The 18,922-nt window shown below is 40.6% G+C and overlaps 1 protein-coding gene across 2 annotated transcripts; it reads right to left on the bottom strand.

Annotated features, from left to right (window-relative positions):
* Nucleotides 1-1,800: 1,800 nt before the first annotated feature.
* On the bottom strand, nt 1,801-18,664 carry LOC139560491 (ubiquitin-conjugating enzyme E2 variant 2-like). Of its 2 annotated transcripts, none has more exons than XM_071377323.1 (4): nt 18,524-18,664; nt 6,992-7,140; nt 2,735-2,860; nt 1,801-2,595 (listed from the first exon to the last, which is right to left on the bottom strand). In XM_071377323.1, exons 1-4 carry the CDS (start codon nt 18,570-18,572, stop codon nt 2,449-2,451), a joined length of 471 nt encoding a protein of 156 aa, XP_071233424.1. In that variant the 5' UTR covers nt 18,573-18,664; the 3' UTR covers nt 1,801-2,448. The 2 variants fall into 2 exon arrangements, with proteins under 2 accessions (XP_071233424.1, XP_071233423.1); XM_071377322.1 differs by having other exon boundaries at nt 6,971-7,140; nt 18,524-18,663.
* Nucleotides 18,665-18,922: the final 258 nt, after the last annotated feature.

The raw sequence follows: 18,922 nt of genomic DNA, 5'->3' as shown, positions 1-18,922 counted from the left end.
CCTCTGTAACATGAAAGCAGTACTGTACTGTTCTAGGATATTGACTCCTGCAATCCAGAGTTCTGACAGACAGTATATGGAAAAAAAGTGTATAATTACTGTCCAAAATCATGATTTATCAGTATTATTAATCAAAGTTAATGGCCTTTTGCACATAACTCAACTGTATGAAGAAAAAGGGACTGAAAACAAGCGAACGGATCATTTTCTAATTATCTGCTATGGCTTGGCAAATGGCTATTAAACACTGTCCAAATGGCCTGATATCACCACTGTAATTGTTTTGGTGCCAATTGCTAGTGGTTAATCCCTGAACCCCATTTAAAGCATGAAAGCAATTGTATATCAAGGCTAACAATATCTATGAAATATTATATATAAACTACCGTTCAAAAGTTTGGGGTCACTTAGAAATTCTTGTTTTTGACAGAAAAGCCACATTTTTTGGTCCAATAAAATAACATCAAATTGATCAGAAATACAGTGTAGACATTGTTAATGTTGTAAATGACTATTGTTGCTGGAAACGGCAGATTTATGGAATATCTACATAGGCGTACAGAGACCCATTATCAGCAACCATCACTCCTGTGTTCCAATGGCACGTTGTGTTAGCTAATCCAAGTTTATCATTTTGAAAGGCTAATAATTGATCATTAGAAAACCCTTTTGCAATTATGTTAGCACAGCTGAAAACTGTTCTGATGAAAGAAGCAATACAACTGGCCTTCTTTAGACTAGTTGAGTATCTGGAGCATCAGCATTTGTGGGATCGATTACATCTATGTAGATATATATTCCATTAAAAGATCTGCCGTTTCCAACTACAATAGCCAATTACAACATTAACAATGTCTACACTATTTCTGATCAATTTGATGTTATGTTAAATGGACAAAAAATGTGTTTTTCTTTCAAAAACATTTCTAAGTGACCCCAAACTTTTGAACAGTAGTGTATATATTGCATCATAGATGGACATAAGCTAGAAAATATTTTATTTATGAGAATCGTTGATAGTGTTGATAATCTGGCTGTTAGACAGGTCAGTACAAGACATTCAGAATTTATTTCATTTTATAAACTGGGTGGTTCGAGCCCTGAATGCTGATACCACGGGTATGACCCAAAAAAGTATTTGGAATGCTCTAATTACGTTGGAAACCAGTTTATAATAGTAATAAGGGTGTTTGTGGTATATCAAATCAATTTTTATTTGTCACATGCACCGAATACAACAGGTATTACAGGGAAATGCTTAACCAACAATGCAGTTAAGAAAAATAAGTTAAGTAAAAAATACAAATAATAGTTAGAGCAGCAGTAAAATAACAGTAGCGAGGCTATATTCAGGGGGTACCGGGACAGAGTCAATGTGCGGGGGCACAGGTTAGTCGAGGAAATATGTACATGTAGGTATAGTTAAAGTGACTACGCATAGATAACCAGAGAGTAGCATCAGCATAAAAAAAGAGGGTGGGGGGGGACAATGCAAATAGTCTGGGTAGCCATTTGATTAGCTGTTCAGGAGTGTTATGGCTTGAGGGTAGAAGCTGCTATGAAGCCTTTTGGACCTAGACTTGGCGCTCCGGTACCGCTTGCCGTATATGGCTAATATACCACGAATAAGGGCTGTATACAGGCACTCCGCGCTTCGTTGTGTTAAGAACTGCCCTTAGCCGTGGTATATTGGCCATTTATCACACCACCTCAGTCCTTATTGCTTAAATAACTGTTACAGTATAATATTCAACAGATATTTCATAATAGATTGAGTAAAAATGTATCCAGTTTGCAACATTTTTCATATAGCGATTTTAATGTCAGAAAAATCAATGTCATACACTTGTCATTTTCACTAAAAGTTAAATGCAAGGGGTATTTTTTCAGAACCAAACAGGCTTTAAGGTCCTGTTACAAGTCAAAAAGCTGCAGAACAGAAACATTGGCATTGTGTAAAATAAAAAATATAAAACAAATCCTTCACACCCGGTGACACTACTTCTGGCCTACAGCCACATGTTAATCTTCATAATATTTCAATGTACCTACAAATTACAACTTGTGTCTTTCTTAGTTGGAGCATGCCATCATACACACATCTCAATTCTTCATTTCAGTGACCTGCCATTCGAAAGATAAATTGTTTGACTTGGGTATCCACTTGGTGCCATGCTTCTCTTGGGAAGCCAACTTGATACATCTCTTGATCAGAAAGTGAATGGTAACACTAACTTCAATAGAAGAGAAATAACTGTTCACCTGTGTTCTTAAAAACATAATTTCACTGTGGGAACATTCTAGAATGAGCTAACTAGAAGGAATGTCCAATTTTAGGAATATCCAACCTTGCTCTCAAGTCTAAATTCTTGGAATGGTGGAGGGAATATTTTATAAGAGAATAAGGTTTAAGACAATAGGTGTCAAAAGTAAATAATCAGTGAACAATTAATTGCTGTAGGTTTGTCCTTCTGGTGGTTGTGGAAGCTTCATATTCTCCTTGGACATCATTAGACGCCTTAACTCTTGAAGAACAACTTTAATGCTATAAGAATTTTGCCATTTAGATAGAATTGGTATGCTTCGTGTATCCACCTGATAGAGAGAGAGTGGCAAATCAGTGAACATCCTTTGAAGAGCACTACATTTACCAGAACATATATACACTAATAATTTAACAGATTTAGGTCAATATCATTTGTACGAGCAAAAATTTGAATGTAATGTAACTTACCATCCCATTGGAATTATTTATCCCATTCATGCAAATTTTTGTTACAAATCTAACGATCGGTGGTGATTCAGGATATTTTGGACCACATTCCACTTTCAGACTGTATATCCTGTTTTCATAATTAGTCTGGAAAACAAAACAAAGAAACAAACATTGCTTGGTCAGGGTAAAGGTGATCAGTTATGTACATTACAATGCCTGTTTTGACTTACTGGTTATTTTTCAAGAATGTAACACAATTCAGCCACAGTGTGGTCTTACACACACATATTACACTTCCCTGGTGGAAACACTTTTAGAGGTGCTTATGTTACAGAGGTGATTCGGTAATCAAACCAGAGACAAAAGAGGAAGCAAGACATCCCACTCGCTATTTCTGTTTCATATACAGTCAAACTAAGCAGACCAGACCCAGCTGCTAATGCAATGGTGCCTATGGGAGTGCCACCCCCTTAAAAAGCAACTGCCCCTAAAAAACAACTTCTCATTTAGAAAATCAATATGAGTCAAACATTTATTCTACTGTAAAAATTGACTACAAAGTGTAAATAGGATACTTTTGGTCATGAAGTCAGTCTTGTCCAAAACAGAGTTTTGTGAGATTTGTGGTCGTGACATCACTAAATAAATGTTGGGTTTGTTTCAATCCTGCCCACAACTGGCAGCACACAAGTAATCATCAATTTGGAGTGCAGTTGCACGCAACCCAATAGTAATGCCCGTGGTAAATTTGAATTGACTTTGGATATCCCTATGGGGCTAGTTAGGGATCTTTGGTAAATTACACAATGTACATGGGACAATATTTAAATTCCAAAAGCTCCAATTTTAATTATTTAAAAACCTCCAACCAACTATAAAATTGTAGAAATATATATATACATATATTCAAAGTATTATGAGAAAACCTAAAGATGTTCTACATTAAAATATTGTCCCATTTACATTGTGTAATTTATTGACGGTCCTTTAAATAGCCAAACTAGTCAAACCAACTGCCACGGTCAGACACCAGCCGGCTGAAGCTAATTCGCGAAATAATTTGGATAACTCTTCTACCTGCAAACATACACAAGAGACACCCACATCAAACCACACCACGAAACCAACTCATGTTTGAATTCAGTCTTGGCCCCTAGCATTTCTTAATTAACCAAATCTAAAATTAGGGCAAAACAGGAAGTACAGAGCCTCCTGAGTGGAGAAGCATACTAAAGCACTGCATCGCAGTGTTGCGGCATCACTACAGCCTGGGGTTCGATCTCAGGCTGTGTCACTACCGGCCGTGATCAGCCTGCAGGCACCCAGCGTCGTCCGGGTTAGGGGAGGGTTTGCCCGGGGGGGCTTTACTTGGCTCATCGCACTCTAGCGACTCCTTGTGGCAGGCCAGGTGCCTGCAGGCTGACTTTGATCTTCAGTTGAACAGTGTTTCCTCAGACACATTGATGCAGCTGGCTTCCGGGTTTAGTGTGTGGGTGAAGCGCGGTTTGGCGGGTCATGTTTCGGAGGACGCATGACTCGACCTTCGCCTCTCCCGAGCCCTTTGGGGAGTTGCAGCGATGAGACAAGTTTGTAATCACGAAATTGGGGAGAAAAGGGGGTAAAAAGAAATGAGGAAAAAAAAGGAAGTGCAGTCACCCATTAACCTCTCTAGGGTAGGTGAGACGGTAGCGTCCCACCTCTTCAACAGCCAGTGAAACTGCAGGGCACCAAATTCAAAACAGAAAACTCATAATTCAAATTCCTCAAACATACATGTATTTTACACCATTTTAAAGATACACTTGTTGTAAATCCAGCCACAGTGTCCGACACAGTGTAAATCCAGCTGTAAATGTTTTACGACGAAAGCAAACCAAACGATTATGTTAGGTGAGTGCCTATTCACAGAATAGCACAGCCATTTTTCCAGCCAAAGAGAGGATTCACAAAAAGCAGAAATATAGATAAAATGAATCACTAACCTTTGATGATCTTCATCAGATGACACTCATAGGACTTCATGTTACACAATACATGTATGTTTTGTTCGGTAAAGTTCATATTTATATCCAAAAATCTGAGTTTACATTGGCGCCTTACGTTCAGAAGTCACAAAACATCCTTTGATTTTGCAGAGAGCCACATCAATTTACAGGAACATAATAATAAACATTGCTAAAAGATACAACTGTTATGCATGGAATTTTAGATGCACTTCTCCTTAATGCAACCGCTGTGTCAGATTTCCAAAAAGCTTTACGAAAAAAGCAAACCATGCAATAATCTGAGTCGGCACTCAGAGCCCAATCAAAACACAAATATAGCCGCCATATTATGCAGTCAACAGAAGTCAGAAGTAACATTATAAACATTCACTTACCTTTGATGATCTTCATCAGAATGGAATCCCAGTTCCACAATAAATGTTTGTTTTGTTCGATAATCTCCGTCATTTATGTCCAAATTCCTCCTTGTTGTTCTAGTGTTCAGTACACTTTCCAAACACACGACGCGCGGGCAGGTCCAGCGGAAAGTACGGACGAAAAGTTAAAAAAGTTATTACAGTCCGTAAAAACATGACAAACGAAGTATTGAATCAATCTTTACGACGTTTTTAACATAATTCATCAATAATGTTCCAACCGGAGTATTCCTGTGTCTTCAGAATTGCGATGGAACAGAGCTCGCTGTCACGTGAACGCGCATGGTCAGAGCATGGTCACCTCATGGCAGACCTGACTAATTCCTCTCTCCTTCGGCCCCACTAAACAGTAGAGGCATCAGACAAGGTTCTAACGACTATTGACATCTAGTGGAAGCCTTAGGAAGTGCAACATTACCAATATCCCACTGTATCTTCAATAGGAGCTGAGTTGAAAATCAACCAACCTCAGATTTCCCACTTCCTGGTTGGATTTCTTTCTCAGGTCTTTGCCTGCCTGATGAGTTATGTTATACTCACAGACATCATTCAAACAGTTTTAGAAACCTCAGAGTGTTTTCTATCCAAATCTACTAATAATATGCATATTATAGCTTTTATGGCTTTGTAGCAGGCCGTTTACTCTGGGCATGCTTTTCATCCGGACGTGAAAATACTGCCCCCTACCCCAAAGAAGTTAAAGGTCAACTGCACTTCCTGATTTGGCCTCGTTTTTCATCAATGCTCATTAACAAACACCATGACAGAAGGCAAATGAGAGTTGTCTTGGGGGTGTGATTTGATGTAGGCGTTTCTTGGTTGTGTCTTATCCATTCAATCACAACAAACAAAGACAGTAGCTAGCCAGTTCGAGTTTAAACATTAATGAAAGAAAGCTGCATCAAACATGTCGTCGGGTTAGCTTGATTATGAGAACTAGCTTGCTAACATTAGTTAGCAGGGATCAAACCTGTCTTCAGGTGCAACATTAGCTATGCAAATCTTCCTCTCACATTACATGTAAGGGAGAGGCTATGTATTTAGGCTATGCCGCTATGATAATAGGCTATCAAATAATGACATAATGCTATTAGCTAACAAAATGTAGCTACATACTAACCAACAACACACCTGTCTGAGGTTTGACGGTTGACAGCCCAAGCAGAAGCTCATCGGACTTAATCCATATCCTTGGCATTCGGCCAAGATTGTTGAACAACTTTATGGAAGCCCGTTTTCCCTAGAGTAGGTATTTCCTGACCATGGGCAAGTACTAACCACTGTCTGGGGAAGACGTTCCAGTGGGCGAGTTTGTTTTGCGTGACTCGGTGCCCCGGGTGGGCGGGGTTTGCTCATGGTCCTGCTAAGGAAAGGTCTCCGCCCACCCGGGGCACCGGACCATGCAAAGCATACTTGCCCGTTCTTTTCCCAAAGAACACTTTGGGAAAAGGGGGCATGAATTGTTGACATAATGTTAATCCAAACCTAACATTCATTTACTCGTAAAATCAGGTTCCAAAATCTGTTTTAGACGAAACTGACTTCATGCCCAAAATTATATTTACATTTTGTAGTCAATTTTAAAACTACAATAAATATTTCTGACTCAATGCCACAGGCTGTTTTCAAAGGGTTTAGTTGTATTTTTAGGGGCAGTCATTCTTTAAGCAGATGGGATTTTTTTCCCCAAAAGGTAAACAGTCTGAGTGGACATCTTCATTTATCCACCATCTGATCAAACATTAAATGCTGTGTAACCTTGCCTGAGACTTTTGTTACTTTAGCTCAGCTGACTTACACAGTAATGTGGCGCGTAGGCAACTTTTACTTACTCCTGCTGCAGTCACACTTACTCGTGCCGGTCCGATGATCATGCCCGTCCACCGCGTTAGCATTATATCTTCATCGTCTTCAAGGCCCCAGCTGACTGTCCCATCTCCAACACCTTTCTGACCCTCTTCAAGCTCTTCCAACAAGCGAAAATTACGTGGAACTTTAACTCCTGAAATAAAAACAATACAAGATAAACTAGAAGACAGGTTATCCTGGGGCGGGTTTGTCCATGCTACCAACTGCTCAGGCCGCAACACTGCACAACAAAACCATATAAAACTGCTGACTCAACAAGTTATCTGCAACTACTTCTTGAACTTAGTATTTGCTAATGGCTGAAAACAGGCAACCAACTATCACTGTCATCATCCCTTGTGCTGTAAGTCACTGGAATGAACACTTCCTTCTAATGGGTAAATGCGATGTCAGTGTAGGTTACCATTTTAACTGTACACTGATGGCAAAGTATCAAATTCTGACCTGCTTATGGTGAAAACAGGCGCAAACCAAACAGCCAACGGTGAAAGCAGTGTTTCCCCTATATTCAATCGTTGCTGCCACTCCCAAAAAATCTGATTCAAATTCTGCCAATTTTAAAGCTGCAATATGTAACTTTTTGAGCGACCCGACCAAAATCTGTCACTCATTGAAAGCAAGTCTAAGAAGCGGTAGATCTGTTCTTTGTGCACTATTTCTATGCTTCCCGTGCATAAGTTTCACTTTTGTGTCTTTTACTTTCAGTTTTGTAACTAGCTTCAAACAGCAAAAAATACATTATTTCTGGTTACTGAAAATATATTTCAGTGGTTTACATGGTACAATGATTCTCTACACTGCTTGTTTTGTCACAAACTGTTATTGAAATTAGACAAACTATTAGAATTTTAGCAACCAAGAAATGGCGGAGCGATTTCTGCATATTGCACCTTAACTTTTAAATCCCCCACTCACCGGACAGTTTATTAGGTACACTATCACGGAAATGGATCGCTCCTACAGACAGTGAGTCACGTGGCCGTGGCTTGCTATGTAAAGCAGTTAGACAGGCATTGAGGCATTCAGTTACTGATCGATTGAACTTTAGAAGAATGGGCAAAATGAGTAACCTAAGCGACTTTGGGTATGGTATGATCGTTCGGTACCAGGAGTACCAGATCTAGTATCTCAGAAACAAACACCCCCCTGGGCTTCACGCACGACAGTGTCTACGGTTTACCGAGAATGGTGCAACAAACAAAAAACATCCTGTCAGCGGCAATCCTGTGGCGAAAACAGCTTGTTGATGAGAGCGGTCGTCTTGGCAGAAATCATGCAAGCGAACAGGCGGGCTACAAACAGACAAATAACGGCGCAGTACAACAGTGGTGTGCATAACGGCATCTCGAAACTCACAACTCGTCGATCCTTGTCACGGATGGGCTATTGCAGCAGACAACCACACATGGTTTCACTCCTATCAGCTAAAAACAAGAAGTGTCTCCAGTTGGCGCACAGTCACAAGCACTGGACAATTGAAGGGTGGAAAAACATGGCCTGATGAATCCCGGTACCTGTTGCGTCAGGCTGATGGCAGAGTCAAGATTTGGTGTAAGCAGCATGAGTCCACAGCCACATCCTGCCTGGTGTCAACGGTATAGGCTGGTGATGTAATGGTGTGGGGAATGTTTTCCTGGCACACGTTATGTCCCTTCATTCAAATTGGAAAGGGGGATACTTAGTCAGTTGTACAACTGAAACGTGTCTTCCGCATTTAACCCAACCCCTCTGAATCAGAGAGGTGCGGGGGGCTGCATTAATCAACATCCACGTCATCGCTGCCTAACTGCCTTGCTCAGGGGCAGAATGACAGAGAATGTCATCTCGGGTTGAATAACGTTTCCATGCGCTGAAGAATTCAGGCTGTTCTGGAAGGGGGGGGGTCCAATCTTTGTAATTGCACCATCAAATTACACCTGTGAACGGCTGATCTCACCAGCTAATAAAAACGGAAATCTACTCCTATGAAAGAGTCTCGCAATGAAATGCATGCAAAATGCTCATAAGATGTCTGAGTAAATTTTCGAAGTATAGTCACTTGAAATGGTAATGTGACATAAGAGACATTAGGCAAAGCACATATTTTATAATGTACTGTCTAAAAAGCAAGATAAATTGGTCTCCTTGGGCAGTCCTAATCACTGCTTATACTGAACAAAAATATAAACGCAACATACAACAGTATCAAAAATGTTACTGAGTTGCAATTCATATAAGGAAATCAGTCAATTGAAATAATTTAATTAGGCCCTAATCAATGGATTTCACAAGACTGGGCAGGGGCACAGCCATGGGTTGGCATAGGCCCACTCACTTCGGAGCCAGTCCCACGCACTGGGGAGCCAGGCCCAGCCATTCAGAATGAGTTTTCCCCAACTAAAGGGCTATATTACAGTCAGACATACTCTTCAGTTTCATCTCGGATGCCTCGTCTCAGACTATCCCGCAGGGGAAGAAGCCGGATGTGGAGGTCCTGGGTTGGCGTAGTTACATGTGGTCTGCGGTTGTGAGGCCGGTTGGACGTACTGCCAAATTCTTTAAAACAAATGGGGGATACGAGTGTTTTGGATAAAATATGGAAAGCAGACTGAACCAGGTTTTCCTCTAGGATTTTGCCTGCGCTTAGCTCATACCGTTTCTTTTTCATCCTGAAAAACTCCCCAGTCCTTAACGATTACAAGCATACCCAGAACATGATGCAGTCACTATGCTTGAAAATATGGAGTGTGGTACTCAGTAATGTGTTGTATTGGATTTGCCCAAACCTAACACTTTGTATTCTGGACAAAAAGTGAATTGCTTTGTCAGATTTTTTTGCAGTTGTATGTTAGTGGAATATGTTTTAATTCTGTACAGGCTTCGTTTTCATTATGTCAATTAGGTTAGTATTGTGGAGTAACTACAATGCTGTTGATCCATCCTCAGTTCTCTTATCACAGCCATTAAACCTCTTAAATGTAATTGCATAATCCCCAAAATGTATTATTTATCATGAAAGGGCCATAAACAATAACTAGTAATGCTGCATAATCCAAGAAAGGTTCAAATCTAACCTTTCTGGTAAAAATAGTTATAAATTGCTGAGGTGTGGTAATTTTTGAAGACAAAAGCTCATGTACACATTACAATTGTTAAAATATGAAATTTTATGATGTATTTCTTATTCAACAAAACTGTATAAGGGTTGAAATTACTTATATTTGTTCTAAATATAGTATAATCAATTTATAAAATGACTAACTATAAGATTTCAACTTCCTTACAACTGTAAAATACATGTGTATTTAGTGTTAGAGAAAATGTGCATCTTTTCATTGCTGTGAACATCTCACTGAGCTCTAGCTTGGCTTCCTGAACTCGTTAGGAACTCACCTTTCATCTCATTAATATTCTGTCCATTTTATTATTAAGAAAATACTGAACCTTTGTTTAACTAGGCAAGTCAGTTAAGAACAAATTCTTATTTACAATGACGGCCTACCCCGGCTAAACCTGGACGATGCTGGGCCAATTGTGCACCGTCCTATGGGACTCCCAATCACGGCCGGATGTGATACATTCTGGATGTAATAATGAGTACGGTTTGTCTACGACAAACAGAAAATTGTGTTTGTTTAAAATCTATTAATTATTTTAGATTACTGGCTATAAATCAATCTAATGTGCTACAGCGACAACCACCTCCTGCTGCGTTACGATGTGTTATTGTTTGTGACGTAGGGTTCAGACAGGAGTTGATGGACAGTCGGAAGAGAAAAAAAAAAATGTTAAACACTATTGTTAAACACTGTTATTGCACACAGAGTCCTTGCAACGTATTATGTGACTCGTTAAGCACATTTTTACTTCTGAACTTATATTTTGACTTGTCATAACAAAAGTATTCTTTTTTAATATTTTTATAATTTCCAAAAACATTCCACTTTGACATTATGGGATATTGTGTGTAGACCAGTGACAAAATTAAATGAATACATTTTTAATTCAGGATGTAACAACAAAATGTGGAAAAAGTCAAGAGGTGTGAATACTTTCTGAAGGCACTGATTGTTACACCAGATAATGTGATTTGAACCAAACAGTTTTGGTATCCATTACTGGGAGTTTCAGGTTAGGTACAGTTTGGTGTAGCACAGAGAATTTTCGACCAATCTTAACTTGGCGATACTATCTTTGTACTCTTTTCGGCAAAACATACTGTATCTTCTAAATGTTCTGCGTCCAGTTGCTGGTGGTGCGTTTGAATTCAGAAAATGCTCAGTTTTTAAAATAAATACTTTTTTGTGGTCCATGAAGTAATCAAACAATGAGTACGATTACATGCACACAATAATGTGATTATTGTGGACAGTTACAGTTGAAGTCGGAAGTTTATATACACTTAGGATGGAGTCATTAAAACTCGTTTTTCAACCACTCCACAAATTTCTTGTTAACAAACTATAGTTTTGGCAAGTTGGTTAGGACATCTACTTTGTGCATGACAAGTCATTTTTCCAACAATTGTTTACAGACAGATTATTTCACTTACAGACTTGATACAAAATGTTGAACAGATATGCACTGGTTCATTGGATCAGTCTAAAACTTTGAGCTAAATGCTTTCTATGCTCGCAACACTAAACTATGCATGAGAGCACCAGCTGTTCCGGATGACTGCATGATCACGCTACTCGTAGCCAATGTGAATAAGACCTTTAAACAGGTTAACATTCACAATCCTGCAGGGCCAGACATATTACCAGAAGGATTACTCAGAGCATGCGGAGAGCAAGTGTCTTCACTGAAATGTTCAACCTCTCCCTGACCCAGTCTGTAATACCTACATGTTTCAAGCAGACCACTGTAGTCCCTTTGCCCAAGAACACCAAGGTAACCTGCCTAAATGATTACCACCCTGTAGCACTCACATATGTAGCCATTAAATGCTTTGAAAGCCTGGTCATGGCTCACATCAACACCATCATCCCAGAACCCACTCCAATTCACATACCGCCCCAACAGATGACACAATCTCTATTGTACCCCACACTGCCCTTTCCCACCTGGACAAAAGGAAGACCTACGTGAGAATGCTGTTCATTCACTACAGTTCAGCATTCATCACCCTAGTGCCTTCCAATCTCATCACTAAGTTAAGGACCCTGGAACTGAACAATTCCCTCTGCAACACATTCGCCACGCTGACCCTCAACACAGGGCCCCCCTCAGCGGTGCGTGCTTAGTCCCCTCCTTTACTCCCTGTTAACTTCTTATGGCTGCAGGGGCAGTATTGAGTAGCTTGGATGAAAGGTGCCCAGAGGTGCCCATAGTAAACTGCCTGCTCCTCAGTCCCAGTTGCTAATATATGCATATTATTAGTATTGGATAGAAAACACTCTGAAGTTTCTAAAACTGTTTGAATGATGTCTGTGAGTATAACAGAACTCATATGGCAGGCAAAAACCTGAGAAAAAATTCAAACAGGAAGTGGGAAATCTGAGGTTGGTCGATTTTCAACCAAGCCCCTATTGAATACACAGTGGGATATGGATGAGTTTGCACTTCCTACGGCTTTCACTAGATGTCAACAGTCTGTAGAACCTTGTCTGATGCCTCTACTGTGAAGTGGGGCCGAAGGAGACAGGAATTAGTCAGGTCTATCATGACCTGACCATGCTCTGACCATGCGGGTTCACATGAGGGAGCTCTGTTCCATCGCACATCTGAAGTCAATGTAATTCTCCGGTTGAAACGTTACTGAAGATTTATGTTAAAAACATTCTAAAGATTGATTCAATACATCGTTTGACATGTTTCTACTGACTGTTACGGAACTTTTTGACATTTCGTCTGATTTTAGTGAACGCGCTCCCTGACTTTGGATTTGTTTACCAAACACGCTAACAAAAATAGTTATTTGGACATAAATGATGGTCATTACCAAACAAACATTTCTTGTGGGAGTCCTGGGAGTGCATTCAGACGAAGATCAGCAAAGGTAAGTGAAGATTTATAATGCTTTTTATGAGTTTTGTTGACTGCATAATTTGGCGGGTAACTGTATTGCTTCCTTTTGTGGCTGAATGCTGTTCTCAGATTATTGAATATTGTGCTTTTGCCGTAAAGCTTTTTGAAATATGACACAGCGGTTGCATTAAGAACAAGTGTATCTTTAATTCTATGTAAAACATGTATCTTTCATCAAAGTTTATGATGAGTATTTATGTTATTTGACGTGGCTCTCTGCAATTTCTTCGGATATTGGAGGCATTTATGAACATGGCACCAATGTAAACTGAGGTTTTTGGATATAAATATGCACATTATATAACAAAACATATCTATTGTGTAACATGAAGTCCTATGAGTGTCATCTGATGAAGATCATCAAAGGTTAGTGATTTTATCTCTTTCTGCTTTTTGTGACTCCTGTCTTTGGCTGGAAAAATGACATTTTCTGTGATTTTGCGGTGACCTAATAATCGTTTGTGGTGCTTTCGCTGTAAAGCCTTTTTGAAATCGGACACTTTGGTGGGATTAACAACAAGATTACCTTTAAAATGGTATAAGACACATGTGTGTTTGAGGAATTTTAATTATGAGATCTGTTGTTAGAATTTGGCGCCCTGCACTTTCACTGGCTGTTGTCATATCATCCCGTTAACTTCTTATGGCTGCAATCCCTTTAACGCACGACTCCAACACCATCATTTAGTTTGCAGGCGACACGGCAGTGGTAGGCCAGATCGCCGATGAGACAGCATTGAGGGGGGGCTCACAGACCTGGCAGTGTGGTGCCAGGACAACAACCTCACCCTCAACGTGAGCAATACATAAGGAGCTGATCGTGGACTGCAGGAAAAGGAGGGCAGAGCATGCCCCCATTCACACCAAAGGGGCTTTAGTGGAGCGGGTCGAGAGCTTCAAGTTCCTTGGTGTCCAGATCACTAAGGACCTATCATGGTCCAAACACACCAACACAGTCGTGAAGAGGACACAACACCCATTCCCCCTCAGGAGGCTGAAAAGATTTGGCATGGGACCGCAGATCCTCAAAAGGATTTATACAACTGCACCATCGAGAGCATCCTGACTGGTTGCATCCCCGCTTGGTATGGCAACTGCTCAACATCTGACCGCAAGGCGCTAGAGGGTAGTGCGTACGGCCCAGTACATCACTGGGGCTGTGCGTCCTGCCATCCAGGACCTCTATACCAGGTGTGTGAGAGGAAGGCCGTAAAAGTTGTCAAAGACTCCTTCCACCCAAGTCATAGACTGTTCTCTCTGCTACCATACGTCAAGGGGTATCGGAGCGGCAAGTCTGGGACCAAAAGGCTTCTTAAAACCTCTTGAAGCTAGGGGGCAGAATTTTTATGTTTGGAAAAAATAACGTTCCCAATGTAAGCTGCCTATGTCTCAGGCCCAGATGCTAGAATATAATTGACAGATGAGGATAGAAAACACTCTAAAGTTTCCAAAACTGTCAAAATATTGTCTTTGAGTAGAACAGAACTGATTTTGCAGGCGAAAACCTGAGGAAATCCAACCCGGAAGTGCCTCTTATTTTGAAAAATCCCTGTTCCATTGCCTGCACTTCCTCCATCTTAAAAGGGATATCAACCAGATTCCTTTTCCAATGGCTTCCACAGGGTGTGAACAGTCTGTAGACATAGTTTCAAGCTTTATTCTGAAAAATGAGCGAGATTTATCAAAACGCGTCAGTGGATAGCTGAATGTCCTTCGATTAGTTCATGCACGCGAAACTTGTAGCTCGACATTTTCTTTCTCTTTTATTGAATAGTTTACTGTCCGGTTGAAATATTATCGATTATTTATGTTACAAACAACCTGAGGATTGATTATAAAAAGCGTTTGACATGTTTCTACGAACTTTACGGATACTATTTGGAATTTGTCTGCCCTTCATGACCGCTCGAGCCTGTTGATTTCTGAACATAATGCGCCAAACAAATTGAGTTTTTTTTATATAAAAATAATCTTTATCGAACAAAAGGAACATTTATTGTGTAACTGGGAGTCTCGTGAGTGCAAACATCCGAAGATCAAAGGTAAGCGATTCATTTGATTGCTTTTCTGACTTTAGTGACCAATCTACATTGCTGCGATCTGTTCGTAATATTTTGTCTAGTGATCGATAAACTCACAAACGCTTGGATTGCTTTCGCTGTAAAGCATATTTTCAAAATCTGACACGATAGGTGGATTAACAACAAGCTAAGCTGTGTTTTGGTATATTGCACTTATGATTTCATGAAAATAAATATTTTTTGTATTTTTTATTTTAAATTTGGCGCTCTAAAACGAGCCTGTTAAAGGGATCTGTGCGCCAAGAGGTTAACAGCTTTTACCCCCAAGCCATAAGACTGCAGAACAGTTAACGAAATGGCTACGCTGACTATTTCCATTGCCCCCTTATTGTATTCTTATTTTTTGCACCGACTCTTGCACAGGCTCAATGGACTCTCACTGGACTCTAACCGCACATACTACACTGACGCCCCACACACAAACTCAGCAAAAAAAGAAACTGCCCTTTTTCAGGACCCTGTCTTTCAAAGATAATTAGAAAAAATAAAAAAAATAAAAAAATAACTTCACAGATCTTCATTGTAAAAGGTTTAACGTGGAACGGTTGTTAAGACACTAACAGCTTACAGACGGTAGGCAATTAAGGTCACAGTTATGAAAACGTAGGACACTAAAGAGGCCTTTCTACAGACTCTGAAAAACACCAAAAGAAAGATGCCCAGGGTCCCTGCTTATCTGCGTGAACGTGCCTAAGGCATGCTGCAAGGAGGCATGAGAATTGCCGATGTGGCCAGGGCAATAAATTGCAATGTTCGTACTGTGAGAAGCCTAAGAGCGCTAAAGGGAGACAGGACAGACAGCTGATCGTCCTTGCAGTGGCAGACCACTTAACACCTGCACAGGATCGGTACATCCGAACATCACACTTGCGGGACAGGTACAGGATGACAACAACTGCCCGAGTTACACCAGGAACGCAAAATCCATCAGTGCTCAGACTGTCCGCAATAGGCTGAGAGAGGCTGGACTGAGGGCTTGTAGGCCTGATGTAAGGCAGGTCCTCACCAGACATCCCCGGCAACAACGTCGCCTATGGGCACAAACCCACTGTCGCTGGACCAGACAGGACTGGCAAGAAGTGCTCTTCACTGACGAGTCGCGGTTTTGTCTCACCAGGGGTGATGGTCGGAATCCCGCTTATCGTCAAAAGGAATGAGCGATACACCGAGGCCTGTACTCTGGAGCGGGATCGATTTGGAGGTGGAGGGTCCATCATGGTCTGGGGCGGTGTGTCACAGCATCATCGGACTGAGCTTGTTGTCATTGCAGGCAATCTCAACGCTGTGCGTTACAGGAAGACATCCTCCTCCCTCATGTGGTACCCTTCCTGCACGCTCATCCATACATGACCCTCCAGCATGACAATGCCACCAGCCATACTGCTCGTTCTGTGCGTGATTTCCTGCAAGACAGGAATGTCAGTGTTCTGCCATGGCTAGCGAAGAGCCCAGATCTCAATCTCATTGAGCATGTCTGGGACCTGTTGGATCGGAGGGTGAAGTCTAGGGCCATTCCCCTCAAATGTTCGGGAACTTGCAGGTGCCTTGGTGGAATCAAATGTATTTATATAGCCCTTCTTACATCAGCTGATATCTAAAGACTAGGGTAACATCTCACAGCAAGAACTGGCAAATTTGGTGCAGTCCATGAGAGGTGCACTGCAGTACTTAATGCAGCTGATGGCCACACCAGATACTGACTTACTTTTGTTCAAGGACATATGATTCCATTTCTGTTAGTCACGTGTCTGTGGAACTTGTTCAGTTTATGTCTCAGTTGCTGCATCTTATGTTCATACAAATATTTACACGTTAAGTTTCCTGAAAATAAAGTTGACACAGTTGACAGTGAGAGGATGTTTATTTTTTATATATATTACCACAATTAGCTTGACTAACCCGTACCGATACCCCTTGCATATAGCCTCAATTTTATTGTTACTATTTTTCCATTTGTTTATTTAACACATTTTTCGTGCTTTAAAAAAAAACTGCATTGTTGGTTAAGGGCTTGTACATAAGTCACGGGAATGTGTATGTTGTATTTGGTGTATGTGAATTTGAATCAATTTTGTATTAGATCCACCTGTCTCAATCAATGAGAGAAGATTTGAAATTGACAAGATGGAGTACACACTGCTGGATTACTTCCTGAAGAAAAATATATTTATTTTAATAACGGAACATTTTCTAAATACAAACCTACCACATGCAACTGCACACGGCCATTTTAGAAGACACATGTTTGGCAGCTCGAGAATGAAGATAATGTTGCCAAGTTAAGGTTGGTCTAGAATTGTCGGTGCTACACCAAACCGTTAGTGGAATGCTCAATTCCGTTCTCTTATATTGAGGCGGAGTTGAGTTTTTATAGCCGGTCGTGCGATTTGAGTCACCATCAACAACATTGAGTCACCATCAGTCAATAACGTTACTTGTAAAAATGTCAATTCTGAAAACTGTACCTACAATATGATTATAGCCGCGGGAAGTAGAGGTGCTGCAGCAACCTCTGAAAAATCTGAATAAAAATTGCATATATCTAAACAAAAGTAATGCAGTGGGGCCTTTAGTCCTGTATTAACGGACCAATATACCATGGCTACGCCTGTTTGTCCTGTACAACCGCGGTCCGTCTGAGGAGTGCTTTAATCCATACTAAATTAAAACTGATTGAATACAACCACTGACTTTTTCCTCATTTGTGTTGCTCAACTTACATACTGAAGGCCGCTATGTCTACAGTTGAGCAACACAAATTATTAAAAAGTCAATGGTTATATTCGATAAATGTTATTAAAAGGTATGAATTTCAGCAAAAGGACCACGGTTGTACAGGACAAACATAGGTAGAGGTACGCGGTTTCAGAATTTATGTTTACAAGTATCGATTGAACGTTCCTCAGCTAACCAGTAATAATGGATACCAACAATATTTTGTTCAATCACATCTATCATTATGTAGCTAGTAGATGCACGCGCGTGTGGAGAAACGTTAGCTAGCAAATTATGAAAACCAGTGGTCTATTCTGAAATAGGGCAAATTTTGTTTGCTTTTAACTAGCAAGCTAATTGTAACATCCATGATCCAAGTTAGTAACGTTAGTTATATAGCTAACTATGCTAACTGTATCAAAGAGACGCTATGTTACTTGGTAGTAGGCTAGGTTGACCTATCAAATCATTATGCTAGTTTGTGACCAACTTAATAATGAAAATACACATCTTATCAGATAAATCTGGTGGCTGTTAGCAACAGTTTGTTACTAGCTAACCTTCGCCAATAATTGCCGATAGCTAGCTTGCTGCAAGCATTTCAGACCCCCGGCATCGCTTTCAGATTGTGTTCAAGTAAATACATACTATGACTCACAGGTACAACTAATATTTAGAATCTTTACATATTTCCCAGTGTAGCAGACAAACCTGAGGCCGCCGCCATCTTCTTCAGCCAAATCCAGAAGCACAGTGACATCACGATTATTTGACCGCAGTCTATGAAATAGGGGTGTGTTGGGCCTCAGGCATGTTTGCAGAAACCGCTCCCACCTGCTGGTTCTTTGCATGTATTCGAGTATACTACTAATTAGGGGGTTAAGGGTGGGGGTTGGACAAGAGTCAATTAAAGCCAACAGTCATACCAATAATGTGGCTGACAAGGTGGTCTTGCATTGGGACAATCAGGAGGGGCACATTACACCAACTGCATAGCTACTAAATAAGCTTGAGAATGCTATGAACATACAGTACCTCAAACTGGTACAGCCAGATCTCCTCCCCTGTTCCTCTTTAGGTTTCTACCTTCTAGGGAGTTTTTCCTGGCTA

Source organism: Salvelinus alpinus, chromosome 30, assembly GCF_045679555.1.
Source record: "Salvelinus alpinus chromosome 30, SLU_Salpinus.1, whole genome shotgun sequence".
In the NCBI taxonomy this organism is placed as follows: domain Eukaryota; kingdom Metazoa; phylum Chordata; class Actinopteri; order Salmoniformes; family Salmonidae; genus Salvelinus; species Salvelinus alpinus.
Note: the sequence above shows the minus strand (reverse complement) of the source record. Positions and strands in the feature narration are given on the sequence as shown.